Source organism: Hyla sarda, chromosome 1 (assembly GCF_029499605.1).
Source record: "Hyla sarda isolate aHylSar1 chromosome 1, aHylSar1.hap1, whole genome shotgun sequence".
Taxonomy (NCBI): Eukaryota; Metazoa; Chordata; class Amphibia; order Anura; family Hylidae; genus Hyla; species Hyla sarda.
This window is the reverse complement of record NC_079189.1, coordinates 221,035,598-221,054,966: the sequence shown is the minus strand read 5'-3', so window position 1 is coordinate 221,054,966 and position 19,369 is coordinate 221,035,598. Positions and strand designations below refer to the sequence as shown.

General features: G+C 43.3%; 1 protein-coding gene across 4 annotated transcripts in view; it reads right to left on the bottom strand.

Moving 5' to 3' along the window:
• The window catches only part of HPSE (heparanase), a 147,161-nt gene that overhangs the window by 15,572 nt on the left and 112,220 nt on the right, over window positions 1-19,369 (bottom strand). For all 4 annotated transcript variants that reach the window (XM_056568783.1, XM_056568784.1, XM_056568785.1 and 1 more), the window contains 6 exons: window positions 17,169-17,294; window positions 11,809-11,982; window positions 10,292-10,463; window positions 10,064-10,111; window positions 9,724-9,817; window positions 3,517-3,623 (listed from right to left, as the gene is read on the bottom strand). In XM_056568783.1, the coding sequence (XP_056424758.1) occupies window positions 3,517-3,623; window positions 9,724-9,817; window positions 10,064-10,111; window positions 10,292-10,463; window positions 11,809-11,982; window positions 17,169-17,294 (721 nt within the window). The remainder of the gene's footprint in view (window positions 1-3,516; window positions 3,624-9,723; window positions 9,818-10,063; window positions 10,112-10,291; window positions 10,464-11,808; window positions 11,983-17,168; window positions 17,295-19,369) is intronic.

Sequence of the window (19,369 nt, the reverse complement as noted above, 5' to 3'; positions counted from 1 at the left end):
ACAGACACAGCAGCTGCAACAACCATCTCCTCCGCCGGCTCCTGCAACTCCTCCGCAGCAACCGGCCGCTCCTAACCCCTGCTTGTCCCTGCCGGACAAATTTGATGAGGACTCTAGACTCTGCCGTGGTCTCCTGCCTGGGAAGGCCCTGCCATGTGCCACACCGCCCGGAGCACCTCTCTTACAGTATCCTTTGCAATCCACCCCTGTGCCTCCCGCCGAGGAGGCTATGCAACTGGATCGGTCCCGCCTGACCCCTGAAGAGAGGACTCGCCGCAGGACGAAAGAAGATTTACTTCTACACTGCACTGTGCGTTACCGCACAGAACCCCTGCTCTTCAGCATGGAACTTTTTGTTTTGCCCAAATGCTCCTCTGAAGTCCTCCTCGGTCTGCCATGGCTCCAACCCCCATCTTCTGCCCTTGTCTGGACCACCGGGGAGATCGGGAGCTGGGGTGCTTCTTGCCACAGGAAGTGCCTCACGTCTGCTCCCAGTCCCGTCAGTCAAGCCTCTGTGTCTCCCCCTTTACCTGGCCTCCCCAAGGCCTGTCTGGACTATGCTGTGTCTCCTCCTCATGGCTCCCGTCCTGTTGACACTCTGCCCCGTGCCGGGCTTGACCCTCTTCCCTCCCTCCCCACCCCCACGCCTTCTTGTGTGCCCGCTGTTGATGAGGTTTTCCGGGGCTTCGCCACCATCTGGGAAAAGACTCTTAAATCCCTCATACTAGCCTCATCCCGGGTGAAGAAGCTTGCCGGAGGAAAACGAAGAACCCCTCCTGTTTTTGTGTGGCTCTCCACCAAGTATATCCGCTTCCGTGTCCCCAGTTTTAATCGCGGACCACATTATCTTGGACCCTTTGGAGTTGAGTGCTCAGAGGAGAGATCTTGGGAACCTGAGGACATCATCCTGGACAAAAGTCTTATCCTCAGGTTCTCAGGCTCCAAGAAGAGGGGGAGACCCAAGGGGGGGGGGTACTGTTACGCCGAGCGCTCCGGGTCCCCGCTCCTCCCCGGAGCGCTCACGGCGGCTCTCTCCCTGCAGCGCCCCGGTCGGTCCCGCTGACCGGGAGCGCTCCACTGTCATGGCCGTCGGGGATGCGATTCGCACAGCGGGATGCGCCCGCTTGCGAATCGCGTCCCAAGTCACTTACCCGTCCCGGTCCCCGGCTGTCATGCTCTGGCGCGCGCGGCTCCGCTCTCTAGGGCGCGCGCGCGCCAGCTCTCTAGATTTAAAGGGCCAGTGCACCAATGATGGTGCCTGGCCCAATCTTCCCAATTACCTTGATTAGTTTCCACCTGTGCACTCCCTACTTATACCTCACTTCCCCTGCACTCCCTTGCCGGATCTTGTTGCCCTTGTGCCTAGTGAAAGCGTTCCCTTGTTTGTTCCTAGCCCGTGTTCCAGACCTCCTGCCGTTGCCCCTGACTACGACCCTTGCTCCCTGCCCTGACCTTCTGCTACGTCCGACCTTGCTCTTGCCTTATCCCTTGTACCATGCCTATCTCAGCAGTCAGAGAGGTTGAGCCGTTGCCGGTGGATACGACCTGGTTGCTACCGCCGCTGCAAGACCATCCCGCTTTGCGGCGGGCTCTGGTGAAAACCAGTAGCTACTTAGAACCGGTCCACCGACACGGTCCTCGCCAAACCCTCTCTGACACAGAGGATCCACCTCCAGCCTGCCGATCCGTGACATGTACGTTTAAAATTGTCATCTTCTCACCCCTGTAACTTATTTATTTTTCTGCGTATGGGCCGGTATGAGGGCTCATTTTTTGCGCCGTGTTTTGAAGTTTTTATCAGTACCATTTTTGTGTTGATCGAACTTTTTGATCGCTTTTTATTCATTTTTTTATGATATAAAAAGTGATCAAAAATACGCTATTTTGGACTTTGGAATATTTTTGCGCGTACGCCATTGACCATGCGGTTTAATTAATAATATCATTTTATAGTTCGGACATTTATGCATGCGGTGATACCACATATGTTAATTTTTATTTTTATCTACACAGTTTTTTTTTTATGGGAAAAGGGGGGTGATTCAAACTTTTATTAGAGAAGGGGTTAAATGACCTTTGTTAACTTTTTTTTTCACTTTTTTTTTGCACTGCTATAGCTCCCATAGGGACCTATAACACTGCACACACTGATCTCCTATGCTGATCCCTGCAAAGCCATAGCTTAGCAGGGATCAGTGAGATAGGGGCTCGATTGCTCAAGCCTGTAGCTCAGGCTTGGAGCAATCAATCGACAATCGGACGCCGCGGAATCAGGTAAGGAGACCTCTGCCTGCGTCCCAGCTGATCGTAACATAGCGATTTTATCGTGATGTCCCGATCAGCCCGACTGAGCTGCCGGGAAGCGTTTACTTTCGTTTTCAGACGCGGCATCTGAAGGGTTAACAGCGCGCGGCACAACGATCGGTGCCACACGCTGTTAGCCCAGGGTCCCGGCTATCGTTAGCAGCCGGGACCGACCCGGTGTGATGCAGGGTACAGGTGCGCCCTAAAGTCCTTAAGAGGTTAAGAAAGCACTGGAGTATTTCCAAAGCACTTGAAATGGCACAAAAAGACACAAAGATTTCTCCAGGACCACTTGTTGAAACCCCACTATAAGTGTGCCCTAATCACAATTGTCATTTTTGGAAAATGGTCAAAAGAAGAATCATATACAGTGCTCCCTCAACATACGATGGTAATCCGTTCCAAATGAACCATCGTTTGTTGAAACCATCGTATGTTGAGGGATCCGTGCAATGTAAAATATAGGACAGTGGTCTACAACCTGCGGACCTCCAGATGTTGCAAAACTACAACACCCAGCATGCCCGGACAGCCAACGGCTGTCCGGGCATGCTGGGAGTTGTAGTTTTGCAACATCTGGAGGTCCGCAGGTTGAAGACCACTGGTATTGGAGGTTATACTCCAACACCGCTCCTCACCGCTGCCCTGGATGTCGCCTTCCACCGCTGTCGCCGCTTCCCCGGGGTGTCCCCGACGCTCCGGCAAGGCCTCTGCTTCCCCGGCATCCTCGCTCTCACGTCGCCGCCATCACGTGGCTACACACGCCGCTTCTATTGGGTGGCGGGACGGCGTGCACAGCGACGTGATGACGACGACGGAGAGCGCCGACAATGCAGGGGATCCCGAAGAGGACGCGCCGGAGCCCCAAGGACAGGTAAGTGATCGTCAGCGGACCACGCGGGGCACCGTAAACGGCTATCAGGTGGCAGCTGAAGCAGTCTGCGCTGCTGGATAGCCGTTTATGCGATGGCCCCGACATACAAAAGCATCGTATGTTGATGCTGCCTTCAACACGCGATGGCTTCTGAGAGGCCATCATATGTTGAAACGATCGTATGTCGGGGCCATCGTAGGTCGGGGGGGTCACTGTATAAAGGAAGAAACGAGTAGAATTTCTACAGTGTTTTCAAACTAACCTACTGGTTAATTTGAATGCATTTAGATGCATAAAGTAGTTTTGGTAGCTACAGTAGCGGATGCTGATCAACTCACATGAAACCATCAATAAATGTATTTGATAATCCTGGGGATCCTCCACCATATGCTGAGCTGGTTTCACCCAACCAGACTGACTTTCCAGGAACCGTTTCATTTACAATCTGAAAACAAGAAAAAAACATAAATCAAAATATAAGAATTTGGTTCAGTCTCAATACTTATTCACATACTTATTCCCAAAACCTTTACATGTCTGTCTAAATATCACATATGTCTGCTTTAAAATCCACGCCATTCCCATATAGACAGTTCACGTTTATAAGCCTAGAGCAAATGACACTATGCTTCACATGTGATCATGATAATCGGTCATTGGCCACAGTAGTTATGCCAGTATAGACAGCGCAACACTAATACGATCGGCTCCCAGACCTTGTGTTACACCAAAGATTTATAAGTGTAATGTCCCAGTTCGGGATGTTGTCGTGCTGTATTTCTGCCCTGTCAGGCAGAGTCCCTGCATGTCCTTGGGGCTCTCCTGCAGCAAACCCTATAGTATTTACAGTATATATGTAGTTATGTATTATAAGTGTAATATACTTAAGTCTTTGTACCACATGATTGTATTGTTACCCAGAGTACCCCAGTGACCAGGTGACCTCCAAAGTGACCTCCAAAGTACCCTTAACCCCTTAAGGACGCAGGACGTAAATGTACGTCCTGGTGAGGTGGTACTTAACGCACCAGGACGTACATTTACGTCCTAAGCATAACCGCGGGCATCGGAGCGATGCCCGTGTCATGCGCGGCTGATCCCGGCTGCTCATCGCAGCCAGGGACCCGCCGGCAATGGCCGACGCCCGCGATCTCGCGGGCGTCCGCCATTAACCCCTCAGGTGCCGGGATCAATACAGATCCCGGCATCTGCGGGAGTTCGCGATTAAAATGAACGATCGGATCGCCCGCAGCGCTGCTGCGGGGATCCGATCATTCATAACGCCGCACGGAGGTCCCCTCACCTTCCTCCGTGCGGCTCCCGGCGTCTCCTGCTCTGGTCTGTGATCGAGCAGACCAGAGCAGGAGATGACCGATAATACTGATCTGTTCTATGTCCTATACATAGAACAGATCAGTATTAGCAATCATGGTATTGCTATGAATAGTCCCCTATGGGGACTATTCAAGTGTAAAAAAAAAATGTAAAAAAATGTAAAAGTAAAAGTAAAAAAAAAGTGAAAAATCCCCTCCCCCAATAAAAAAGTAAAACGTCCGTTTTTTCCTATTTTACCCCCAAAAAGCGTAAAAAACATTTTTTATAGACATATTTGGTATCGCCGCGTGCGTAAATGTCCGAACTATTAAAATAAAATGTTAATGATCCCGTACGGTGAACGGCGTGAACGAAAAAATTTTTAAAAAGTCCAAAATTCCTACTTTTTTAATACATTTTATTAAAAAAAAAAATTATAAAAAATGTATTAAAAGTTTTTTATATACAAATGTGGTATCAAAAAAAAGTACAGATCATGGCGCATAAAATGAGCCCCCATACCGCCGCTTATACTGAAAAATAAAAAAGTTATAGGTCATCAAAATAAAGGGATTATAAACGTACTAATTTGGTTAAAAAGTTTGTGATTTTTTTTAAGCGCAACAATAATATAAAAGTATATAATAATGGGTATCATTTTAATCGTATTGACCCTCAGAATAAAGAACACATGTCATTTTTACCAGAAATTGTACGGCGTGAAAACAAAACCTTCCAAAATTAGCAAAATTGCGTTTTTCGTTTTAATTTCCCCACAAAAATAGTGTTTTTTGGTTGCGCCATACATTTTATGATATAATGAGTGATGTCATTACAAAGGACAACTGGTTGCGCAAAAAACAAGCCCTCATACTAGTCTGTGGATGAAAATATAAAAGAGTTATGATTTTTAGAAGGCGAGGAGGAAAAAATGAAAACGTAAAAATTTAATTGTCTGAGTCCTTAAGGCCAAAATGGGCTGAGTCCTTAAGGGGTTAAAGGGGTACTCCGGTGAAAATCTTTTTTCTTTTAAATCAACTGGTGGCAGAAAATTAAACATATTTGTAAATTACTTCTATTAAAAAATCTTAATCCTTCCTGTACTTATTAGCTGCTGAATACTACAGAGGAAATTATTTTCTTTTTGGAATGCTCTCTGATGACATCACGAGCACAATTCTCTCTGCTGACATTATAATAATAATAATAATGCTTTATTTATTTTTGTCCTTAGTGGGTTTTGAACCCAAGTCCCCAGCACTGCAAGACAGCAGTGCTAGCCACTGAGCCACCATGCTGCCCTTAGCATACATCTGCTATGCATGGTTGCTAAAATGGACAGAGATGTCAGCAGAGAGCACTGTGTTCGTGGTGTCATCAGTGTTCCAAAATGAAAGGAATTTCCTCTGTCGCATTCAGCAGCTAATAAGTACTGGAAGGATTAAGATTTTTTTTAATAGAAGTAATTAACAAATATGTTAAACTTTCTGCCACCAGTTGATTTAAAAGAAAAAAGGTTTTCACCGGAGTACCCCTTTAAACTGGCCTTGGACTCTTTTTTTGCGCCTGCCTAACCTAGGATTAGCGGTACTACCTTTGGGTGGTTATAAGGCCAAATCATGCCCTGGCATCACGACAAGAATGGGTTAATACCATATACCCCTGGGGCCATAACATCTGCCCCCTTACACATCACACCCTGTGGCACACCACATGTGCATTTACTATGAACTGTTTTAACCCCATTTATTTGTGGTCACCAAACTAAGACAGCTATCTGAGAGAGACTATACAGTGGTTCTTCAACACAACAACACCAAACATTAGAGACCAAAGTAGCAAATTATGACAAATGTTTTAATCTTTATTGAAATGGATAACATAAAAACAAGTAAAATACATATAAGGAGAGGTAGAACGGTAGCACAGGAAGAAGATTGCGAGGTGGGAGGAGCTAGCAAGATTTCAAATACAGCACACAAAAATGCGTAACAGATGCAGGATGCAATTCTAGCATTAACATGATTATTGGTATGTTAATAATAATGCATAGGGCACGACAATCTAGAGAATAATAGCATCCTGCACTATCTGTTATGCATTTTTGTGTACTGTATTTGAAATCTTGTTAGGTCCTCCCACCTCGCAATCTTCTTCCTGTGCTACCGTTCTACCTCCCCTTATATGTATTTTACTTGTTTTTATGTTATCTATTTCAATAAAGATTAAAACATTTGTCATAATTTGTTACTTTGGTCTCTAATGTTTGGTGTTGCAATTTTTATTTGTGTATTTTTGTTTTAGAACCATAACTTAAGGGGGCATTCCAGTAAAAAAAAAAAACATTTTCATATCAACTGGCTCCAGAAAGTTAAACAGATTTGTAAATGACGTCTATAATTTTTTTTAATCCTTCCAGTACTTAACTGCTGAAGTTGAGTTGTTTTCTGTCTGACAATAGTGCTCTCTGCTGACACCTCTGTCTGTATCAGGAACTGTCCAGAGCAGGAGAGGTTTGCTATGGGGATTTGCTCCTACTCTAGACAGTTCCTGAGACAGACAGAGGTGTCAGCAGAGAGCACTGTGGTCAGACAGAAAACAACTCAACTTCAGTACTGGAAGGATTAAGATTTTTTTTTATAGAAGTCATTTACAAATCTGTTTAACTTTCTGGAATCAGTTGATATGGAAAAAAAAAAAAGTATTTTTTTACTGGAATACCCCTTAAATTTTTCCTACAACTACAGACCTATATGAGGGCCTTTTGTTTTGTGCAAACATTTGTACTTTGTAATGAATGTAAGGACACCTTTACCGTCTCACCATATAATGTATGGCTGAACCACAAAAAAAAATTATCTGTGCCAGAAAATTAAAAAGAAAGCCACAATTATTATTATATTATATATATATATAAATATATATATATTTTTTTTTGGGGGGGGGGGGGGGTTACACGGTGCACTTTATAGTGCTGCACAGCGATTGCAGGGGTCCCAGAAGCCGGTCCCTCACGATTAGACATCTTATCCCCCTATCCTTTGGATAGGGGATAAGATGTTTAGGGGCGGAGTACCCCTTTAATGAGGCATGGACCTTGTCAAGTCCATTTTAGCTCCCTGCTGCTAATATTGCTGCCCTATTACTCATTTAAAGCAATTTACCGTAATCTAATTTGGCATGGTGGAAGCAGCTTCCTTAACCCCTGTTGCATTTTTGTTTTTACCTCCTTCCCTTTTAAAAATCATAACTCTTTCAATGTTCCACCTAAAAATTGTACCACCAATTCTAATTTGCAGTGACATTAGTCATTTTACCCAAAAATCCATGGCGAAACCTGACAAAAAAAAAATCATTGTGCGACAAAATTTAAGAAAAAACGCCATTTTGTAACTTTTGGGGGCTTCCGTTCCTACGCAGTAAATTTTTCGGTAAAAATGACACCTTATCTTTATTCTGTAGGTCCATATGGGTAAAATTATACCCTACTTATATAGGTTTGATTCTGTTGTACTTCTGGAAAAAATCATAACTGCATGCAGGAAAATGTATACGTTTAAAATGTCCTATTCTGACCGCTATAAAAAACGTTTTTATTTTTCCGCATATGGGGCGGTATGAGGGCTCATTTTTTGCGCCGTGATCTAACGTTTTTATCGGTACCATTTTTGTTTTGATTGGGCTTTTTGATCGCTATTTATACATTTTTTTAATGGTATAAAAAGTGACCAAAAATACGCTATTTTGGACTTTGGAATTTTTTTTACGTGTACGCCATTAACCATGCAGTTTAATTAACGATATATTTTTATAGTTTGGACATTTACGCACATGGCAATGCCACATATGTTTATATTTTTATTTGCATAGTTTTTTTTTATGGGAAAAGGTGGGGGGGATTCTGACTTATTAGGGAAGGGGTTAAGTCACATTTAACAACACTTTTTTGTAACTTTTTTTTTGCAATGTTATAACCCCTATAGGGTACTATAACATTGCACACACTGATCTCTTACACTGTTCATGGCCATGCATTAACATGGGATCAGTGCTATCCCAGCTCGACTGCTCCTGCCTGGATCTCAGGCACGGAGCAGTCTTTCGGCGATTTGACACGCAGGAGCTAGGTAGGGACTGAGTCAACTTTGATTGTGGCGTCTGAAGGGTTAATACCGGGCATCACCGCAAATCGGTGATGTTAGGTATTAGCCGTGGGTCCCGGCCGTTGATATCCGCCGAGACAGACCCGATATGACGCGGGGTCACCGCGTGACCCTGCGTTATATCGCGGGAGCTGGCGCAGGACGTAAATATACGTCCTGCCTCGTTAAAGAGTTAACAATATCACAGTCTCAGAGACATACTTAAAGGGGTACTCTGGTGGATTAATTTTTTTTTTTTAAATCAACTGGCTCCAGAAAGTTAAACAGATTTGTAAATTACTTCTATTTAAAAATCTTAATCCTTCCAGTACTTATCAGCTGCTGTATGCTCCAGAGGAAGTTATTTTCTTTCTGAATTTATTTTCTGTCTGACCACAGTGCTCTCTGCTGACACCTCTGTCCATGTCAGGAACTGTCCAGAGCAGGAGCAAATCCCTATAGCAAACCTCTCCTGCTCAGGACAGTTCCTGACATGGACAGAGGTGTCAGCAGAGAGCACTGTGGTCAGACAGTGACCAGTAACTTCCTGTGGAGCATACAGCAGCTGATGAGTACTGAAAGGATTAAAATTTTTAATACAAGTAATACAAGTAATTTACAAATCTAAGATTTGCAAGAGCAGGTGTAGCACCAGGCACTACCGTTGCCAAATAGCCCAGAGGATGCACGGTGTAACAAGTGCTGCTGTGACCTTCGATGCTGACATGTACTGCTATGTGGAGGTGCTGACTATATCCAAGATAACATGGGTATGTGCAACGCAGTATCCTCGGTATAGGTTTTCTCTTTTTACGTTGAGCTCCCACATTTTTTTTTATATATTTTATATCCAAGATAACTTATATCACTGTATTTATACGAAGAATAAAGAAGTTGCACTCACCATCCGGCAGCAGTATATAAATTCTTGTCCTTTATTCACACCGGCAAAGTGTACTGCTACCGGATGGTGAGTGCGACTTCTTTATTCTTCGTATAAATACAGTGATTTACAAATCTGTTTAACTTTCTGGCACCAGTTGATTTGAAAAAATAGCTGTCCACCGGAGTACCCCTTTAAGCACCTACCTTTAACACGGTCTTTATTTCTGAAGATAAAGTGTCCAAAACATTAGGGTTCACAAAATCTTTTACAGATGCAGTTCGACCATCGATATAATAGCTATCACATACAAAAGAGAAGAAAAAAAATATTACATTAACTTATAATATTTAATAATTCTTAAAACATTCATAGAACCAAGAAAGTGAAGAAGAGACCAAAAGAAAAAAAAGGGAGAAAAAGAAAGAGAAAAAAAGTGTGAAAAACCAGAAGGGAAAGAAGGAAGTTGTTGGTTTTAAAAATAGAAATATAATGTTGATGGTAAATTATACAATTTCACAAAAATTATCATATGCCAACACTTACTGATGCCAAGTAACAGAATTGATGAATTTACCTCCTGCTTTTAAAAAGCTGTGGAGATAAGGAAAATAATAATTACATTATGAACATTTTACATACACCGCACAAATCACACATCAATCTCACATCAAGGCTGCTGCACACACACAGTCATTTTACGGCCATAAGTATTGCTCAGAAACCAAAGGTTATGTGAAGGATTTCCTAATTTTATAAAGAATATAGTTTTACCTTTTCAGCATCTTTTGGGATGATTTCTTAGGCTGGCCAATGTCTGGGCCGAAGAGACCCGAGGTTCTGTACCTGCTGTACTTGCTAAGAAGGTCATGTAAAGTAATAAAATCCTTGCCAAGTTGGGTGCCATTAACGTACACTCCAGACTTCTTCTTAAAGCTGTTGGGCTCTGATCATAGATAAAAAGGGGGGGACAATATAGTTCACTCTCTAAGTAAAGAGGTTTTCCCAGACTAGAATATTCATAGGCTTTTAATATTCAGTGGGTGAGGTTCCAGCTATCATCACATATGCTGGTCAGCTGAATATCATGTATTCAGCTGTGAATTCCATGTAAATAACTTTACTGTTAACCAGATACTGCTCTGTAGTGATGAGCGGCATTGGCCATATTCGAATTTGCGATATTTTGCGAATATATAGACGAATATTCGTCCTATATTCGCATATGCGAATATTCGCATATGTGAATATTTACATATTCGAGGAAGAAAACAGAGAGGGGGTGGGCTACTTTACTATTGGTTGCTAGGGATGTTGTTGATAACCTCTGACAAATGTATTTGCATCATTCTAATTGGCCCACAAGTGAAAAGAAGGAATATGCGAATATTCACATATGCAGATTATAAGCATATGCGAATATTCACATATGCGAAAAACGAATATTCGCAATTTCTAATATATAGCGATTATATTCGCAATGCTCGCGAATTTGCGATATTCGCGCCCCAACACTACAAAAAGTGAATGGGACTGAGCTACAATACCAGGTGCTCCCACTATGCAAAATACAGAGCTGCGTCCCTTCAGTCAGCTAACCAGCATGTGTGTGCAAAAGTCAGCTTTAATATACTGTACTTAATAGCAGCAATTGACTAACGTATATATTGATAATTTTTCTACTTTGTTAAAGGAATCCGTTATCAGTATCACCTGTACTAACCAATTATACAGGCTTGTAGTGGGGGTGACACTGATGACTTACCGGTACCTGATCTGCGCCTGATTCGACCACAATCCTTCGGTATAGCATGGGAGGCTCAGCACAGGGGATGAGGGGTTAATTGGAAGATGATAACACATCACTGTGCACTGAAGTTGAGAGTGATGCCATCCTCCCCCCCCCCCCCCCCCCATGCACCAAGTACGTCATTTGCATGTACCAAACCAAGATTGAGGCAGAAAGGTAGGTCACACATAGTCTAAGCTTTTACCAGTCGCAGAGGGACTGCAGAGCGAGCTCCTGGCTGTGTGCCCGCATGTAGTGGCAGATTTCGAGCTGTAGAAGACACACACAGCTTCCCGGCCACAGCCAGGAGCTCGTTCTGCATTCCCTCTGTGACTGCCATCCCCCGTGTGACCCTGCCCTTACTAAGGAAAACTACTAAAACCAGAATACATATCTGAGATAAAAGGTTATAGCTTGGATAAGGAAAATCATAATTTAGACTTAATTTGACTTAATTTCTGAATTGTGCTATGTTCATTATTGTTTTATTTCTCCGGCTTACCATTGCCTAATTCCCAGGACATATTATACTTCTTGGAATCACAGTAATCAATCAGTAACTTGGCATTGGAGCTGTTCCAGTGATCATATTTATTCCGCATTAAAGCGTTTAGTCCAAATATGAGGTGAAGGCCTGAGCAATTGGCAAATCTGTAGAGGAGGTCAATGGTGTGCTCTGAAAATATAATAAAAACTTAATAATAAACATACATTATATGGCCAAAAGTATGTGGGACAGTCCTCCTAACTGAGTCCTTCTACTGCAGGCATTTCCTCCACATTTATTGCAGACAGGCAGCCATGTAATCTACAACAGGCTGTAGAGCTCAGTGACTTAAAAAATGGCACTATTGTGGGTGGCAACAAGGTGGCATGTGTAGTGTATTGACAGATTGTTGTGACAGGAATAGAGTTTGTGACGCCAGGGTAGTATTAACCTCCACACTCCAAGGATAAGCAACTTCCTGGGCCAAGTGCTGAGGCAATAAAACCACAGATGCAGCTGTGGGCCGAAACAGACGCCTGAGGAAACATCTACCTGAGAGGACAGGCAGTGTAACATGTTCTGTACCAGGTCACCACACTATCATAGAATACCTTTTGTGCCTCAAGTCTCTTTGTGCCATTTTACATCTTATCAGTCTGTCCTGATGAAGTTCTCAATTGAAAACTTGAAAGTGACTAAAAAACATCTTACACACTGCATAAAAACTGTTTTGTTTTTTTAACAACAATCATTGCACATTCCAGATTGCTTCTCGGTGACATCAGAGCGAGACATTTACATTGTGAGCTTTATGAAATGGGTTTTTATCATCAAGCAGCTGCACACGAGCCTAGGATCACTTTGCGCAATACCAAGTGTCAACTGGAGTGATGTGATCCACAAAACCACAGTAGGACTATGTTCTCTATGTTACCTACTGTTAAATATGGTGTAGGAATAATGGTATGTGCTTTCGGGGCTAGATCCCTTATCTGCATTAAAGGTTTTAATGCTACAGCATACAAAAGAATTTTAGACATCTATATGCTTCCTACCTTTAAGTAACAGCTGTCAAGTTTTTAAGTAAATTGTTATAAGGCTACATGATTTTGCAGGTAACCAGTGTGGTTATTTTCAGCGTGGTTTGTTTTGCAGGTTAGATTCCTCTTGTCCATGCTGGCATTAACAATCTATTTAAAACTGTCAGCATAAATGAAGAAATCCTGCAACTCGCCGCGTATCTGTAATTCAGCATAAGGAGACCGTCATTGAGATCCGGACGGGGGAATCAGAGTCTCTGAGTCCCCTGTGCCGTTCCCAGATCTCCATGACGGTCTCTTATGCTGAATTACAGATACACGGTGAGTTGCAGGATTTCTTCATTTATGCTGGCATTTTGTTTTGTCTGCTTTTTTCAGAGGACCACCGCTGTTTAACAGTTTATATCCTGGATTATGGTTTCATGGGACTTCTTTGTTAGTGATTTTTTGGCTCTTTGGAAAAATAAAAGGCAGATCAGCTCGCCAACCTTGTAAATTCTAAATAGTATCCAATAATGAACACAAGGGGCTTGAAAAGCACGGAAGTAGCAGCAGGCTGGTTCCTGTGTTGACTTGCAGGCAAAAATCCAACATTCTTCCAACAAAATGTAAACTTTATTTATAGAGATGAACAAATTGAAGCTGACGAATCCGAATTTCCTGAAAAATTCGATTCGCAACGAATGTGAATATCGCCTGATTCTAATTGCCTCATTAAACTCCATTTAGTGTGGTCCAGGCTCCAGGGCATCTAAAATGGCGGATCCACGTGTGAGGACATGGGGCAAGGAACTCTGGGAAGACAGGAAGGCAAGGCGGGTAGGCGGGATGACTCTGAATCACATGCAGTCCATACCCAGCAGTCCATTCCTAATAGTCTTTGATAGAGTGCAATTTTGGGTTTAGTACACAGCTTTTATGTGCTGCAGCACTGTTGTGTAGTGCTGATGTTGTGCAAAAATATGTTGTTTGTTTAAGCGTACTATAGCACATTTTTCTGCCCTCATAAGTGCATACCACATACCTACATCTAAGTAGTGTACTATTTTGTACCTGTTAAACTCTCAAGGTCCTACATACTGTGTAAGGCCAGGGAAAAGTAATCACCGGCTGGAGTTTTACTCCAATACGTTTTTTTAAGTGTACTGTAGCGCATTTTTCTGCCCTCTTTGATCCACAACAAATGGTCTGCTGGTTATACTAGTCTGTAGACTGTATAATACATACCAAGCAGTCCATTCCTAAAAGTCTGTGAGAGAGTGCAACTTTGGGTTTAGTACACAGCGACTGTGTGCTGCAGCACTGTTGTGTACTGCTGGTGTTGTGCAAAAATACGTATTTTTAAGCGTACTGTAGCACATTTTTCTGCCCTCATAAGTACATACCACATACCTGAATCTAAGTAGTGTACTATTTTTTTAGCTGTTAATCTGTCAAGGGCCTAGATACTGTGAAAGGACAGCCAATAGTAAACACCTGCTGCTGTTCTAGACAAATACTGTTTTAAGCGTAGTGAAGCATATTGTACTCCCCTCATAGACGCAATAAGTATGTCAGGCAGAGTAATGCCAGGACTTGCACAGAGGTGTGGCAGAGGACTAAATTCATCAGGCGCAGGCAGAGATCACAGCAGACTAGGGGCGAGTGGCAATAGGAGTCACAGCAAGAGGTCTGAGCTCTCGGTGTCAGCTAGCAGTAGCGTCTTGACCAGCAACCCAGCAGCCGTGATTAATCGGTTCGCTCGGTAATCCACTTAATTCCAAGTGACATCCGACACCCCCAGTCAACAGTCGGTGGTTTTCTCAGACTCAACCCTCAGTTGGCATGGCCCTCATGCTGATACTGCCACCTCCAGGCTCTCTCCTCCTGCTCTATGGTCTTGTCATGCTAATGCTACCACCTCCACTTTCTTTCATTGTGCCATCATATGGTCTCCTCATGCTGAGGCTACCACCTCCAGGCTCCCTAATTGTGCTGCTCTATGGTCTCCTCATGCTGATGCTACCACCTCCAGGCTCTCTCATTGTGCTGCCATGGATACTGCAAAACATAATTAAAGGTGCTGGTCCCCAGTTTCAGAAATTCCTCTGCATTTAGACCACAAGTAAGTATTGATAACATGCATTAAGTAAAACATAACTTTTCTTAGGATAAAATATATGGACTCCAATTTTTTTTTTTAATCTAACAAAAGGAAAGGTGTGGAAAAAAACACCATGTGCCAGCAATACCACCAGGTAGTAATGCAATGCAAAGACCTCTGAAAAGGTGGAAGGGAAGAACGTATGGTCCATTGTAACAGGTGTGAGTAAAAACCTCCCCTGTAAGGCCCTACTCTCGCACAATTAATTCCCTTCTTGGCAAGTGTTACTCGTCCTAAAAAGGGCGGCTTCCCACAGGAACCTCTCCCTATTTCCAACAAAAAACCATGGGAAATGGCAGTATTTTTAGGTGGAAATAGGGAGAGGTTCCTGTGTGGAGCAGCTCTTTTTAGGACGAGTAACACACCAAGAAGGTAATTAATAGTGTGAGAGTAGGGCATTACAGGGGAAGTTTTTACCCACACCTGTTACAATGGACCAGATATTGTTCCCTTCCACCTTTTAGAGGTCTTTGCATTGCATAAATACTTGGTGGTATTGGTGGCACATGGTGTTTTTTGCACACCTTTCCTTTTGTTAGATAAAAAAAAAAAAATGGGGTCCATATATTTTATCCTAAGAAAAGTTATGTTTTACTTCATGCATATTATCAATACTTACTTGGGCACACCAATACTTTGACAAAAAAGAACGTTTTCTTCTGCCTACCTGACTCAGCTACTATTCTAATCCTTCCACCCGCCTGATGCCACACATCTGATGCCAAGTTCTCCTTCTTTCACCCACCTTCATCACCAGGTACTGGTATTGCCACCCACCACACCACTCTGTCACCAGGTCACTTTCAGGACTCCTGATGCTGCTGCTGCCGCTACCTCCAGGCTTTGCCATTCAGCCACTATATGGTCTCCTCATGCTTCAGCCACCTCCAGGCTGTGCCATTCAGCCACCATATGGTCTCCTCATGCTTCAGCCACCTCCAGGCTTTGTCATTCAGCCACTATATGGTCTCCATGCTTCAGCCACCTCCAGGCTGTGTCATTCAGCCACTATATGGTCTCCATGCTTCAGCCACCTCCAGGCTGTGTCATCCAGCCACTATATGGTCTCCATGCTTCAGCCACCTCCAGGCTGTGCCATTCAGCCACTCTATGGTCTCCTCATGCTTCAGCCACCTCCAGACTGTGTCATTCAGCCATTATATAGTCTCATCGTGTCTACCAGTGGCCCTATTTGATGTTTTTTCCCCACAGTGAACTTGGTCCTCTGTGGCAACAGAAAGGTACCTTGCCATGGCTTGGGGACCTATTAAGAATGCAACCATGCTGAAGTTTCCATTGACTTACCAGCAGTACTCCTCAATTCCGATTCATATTGTGGCTTCTGAAGAGGCAGTGAATGCCACTAGAGGTGGTGCAGTGGAGAGAGGGGTGGCTCTCACTCCATCCACCCCATGTCTGTCTGGACCTAATTAGGCTCAGTAGGGACACCTAGAGGAGCTTTGTAAAAGACTACTGTGCCTCTAAGGTAATGGTCTCCAGCCTGGGGAAGTGACAGGCATGTTCAGTGTGTGGAGAGAGAATATAAAAGTTGGTATAATATATAAACATGACTAGGTTAAGAGCTGTCAGCTAGGGCCAATGGGGCAAATAAAAAGTTGACAAGTTGCTCATGGCAACCAATCAGATTGCTTCATCAAATTTTAAAATATCCTCTGAAAAATAAAATAAGTGATCAGATTGGTTGCTATGGGAAAATGGTCAGCTTTTTTTCTGCACAAGTATTGATAAGTTTCCCCTCATGTGTATTAGTTGGACACTAGATGATCAGGATATATCTTTGGACTCTATGCTTTTATGTAGTTTTTGCCGTGCATGTGAAGAATAGAATTGGATGTGGACTGTGTGTCTCTGTCATTATAAAAAATGTTTGACAATGTCTCAAGGACATAGTTTTGATCAAGACTTTAGAGTAGATGGTATTTCCAACATGAAGTACAATCAAAACAGATGTTGTCTTCTTAATTTATATAATTTAGGTACTTGTCCTTAGCGCTGTTGAAAAAACGGCAGATAGTCTATAGTATTTTATGATACGATTTTGTTTAGTGAAACTAGAGTTTTTCATTCCATTTTAAGTATTTAACAGCATAGAAAATGCAATGAACTTTTTCCAAAACATTTAATGCTAGAATAGCACCTCTTGCTTATTGGCCTATGATACGGTGACTTACTTGTAATTGTGGCATTTTTGTAGGTCTCAGAAAAATCCTCTTTGAGAATGTTTTGTTCCTTACTTGGCCACTGAGACCACAGCTTCTGCTGCACAGAGGAGGAAACTTTGCTTCCTTCACACACATCTGTTGAAAAAGACAGAATGATTTTGTGGTGGCCCAGTAAGGGAGCTGCTACCCCGTACCCTTGCTGCCCTGTCAGCCAGCCTCCTTCAGTGTTCCCAGAGCCCCTTGCACCTGTTTCTCCCCTGTACATACAGTTGCAAGAAAAAAGTATGTGAACCCTTTGGAATTATATGGATTTCTGCACAACTTGGTCATAAAATGTGATCTGATCTTCACCTAAGTCACAACAATAGACAATCACAGCCTGTTTATACTAATAATACAGAAATACTTAAATGTTACCATGTTTTTATTGAACACACCATGTAAACATTCACAGTGCAGGAGGAAAAAGTATGTGAACCCTTGGATTTAATAACTGGTTGAACCTGCTTTGGCCGCAATAACTTCAACTAAAAGTTTCCTGTAGTTGCAGATGAGACGTGCACAATGGTCAGGAGTAATTCTTGACCATTCCTCCCTACAGAACAGTTTCAGTTCAGCAATATTCTTGGGTTGTCTGGTGGGAATCGCTTTATTGAGGTCATGTGACAGCATCTCAATCAGGTTGAGGTCAGGACTCTGACTGGGCCAATGCAGAAGGCGTATTTTCTTCTGTTTCTTCACAGTTGGGATGAGGTTTTGATGTTGGTGTGCTGTGCCTCTTTTTCTCCACACAGTGTTGTGTGCTTCTTCCAAACAACTCAACTTTGGTTTCATCTGTCCACAGAACAATTTGCCAGTACTGCTGTGGAACATTAGGGGGCTCTTGTGCAAACTGTAAACGTGCAGCAATGTTTTTTTTGGACAGCATTGGCTTCCTCTGCTGTATCCTCTCATGAAATCCATTCTTGTTTAGTGTTTTATGTATGGTAGATTCGCTAACAGGGATGTTTGCTAAAGACTTACAAAAGTCTCTGGCATATGCTGACACTCTAGGATTCTTCTTCACCTCATTGAGCAGTCTGCGCTGTGCTCTTGCAGTCATCTTTACAGGACGGCCACTCCTAGGGAGAGTAGCAGCAGTGCTGAACTTTCTCCATTTATAGACAATTTGTCTCACAGTGGATTGATGAACAGAAAGGCTTTTGGAGATACTTCTATAACCCTTTCCAGCTTTATGCAAGTCAACAATTCTTAATGGTAGGTCTTCTGAGAGCTCTTTTGTGCGAGGCATCACTCACATCAGGCAATGCTTCTTGTGAAAAGCAAACCCAGAACTGGTGGGTGTTTTTTATAGGGCAGGGCAGCTGTAACCAACACCTCCAATCTCATCTCATTGATACGACTCCAGTTGGATGACAGCTCACTCCAATTAGCTCTTGTAGAGGTCATTAGTCTAGGGGTTCACATACTTTTTCCACCTGCATTGTGAATGTTTACATGGTGTGTTCAATAAAAACATGGTAACATGTAATTCTTTGTGTGTTATTAGTTTAAGATGAAGATCAAAATCACATTTTATGACCAATTTGTGTAGAAATCCATATAATTCCAAAGGGTTTCTTGAAACTGTATGTTCTGCAGTGCATTGTATTATAAAATGTGTTGTATCTTTAATAGTTATGTCATGTGATTGTTACCAGGAGGTACCAGTGACCAGGTGATCCCAGGGGTGACCTATGGGCTCCCTGCTAGTCTCCCCCATAGAAGCCCTGGGTGGAGCTAGCTCTCTCTTTGAGCTTAGAGCTCTTGCTTCCTGCTGAGGTCAGTCATGCCTAGTGTGTGTGTACAGTGTTGGAGACCTCAAAGTCAAGTCCTGCAGCCACCATCAATTCAAGTAAGCTAAAGTCAGCGTGGTCTGCATTCAGTTGTCCAGTCCTACTACAAGTCCAAGCAAGCCCTTAAAGGACATCTATAGTGCAAAATAACTTATCCCCTGTGCAAAGGATAGGGGATAAGTTATAGATCGCGGGGGTCCGAGCGCTGGGGCCCCCCGCGATCTTCGGTACGGGGTCGCGGCAATGTACAGGAAAGGGGGCATTCCGTCCCCGCATGATGCGGCGGCCGACATGCCCCCTCCATGTACCCCATAGAGATACATGGAGGGGGAGTGTCTGCCGCGGCTTTCTGCTGGGGACAAAACTTCACTTCCT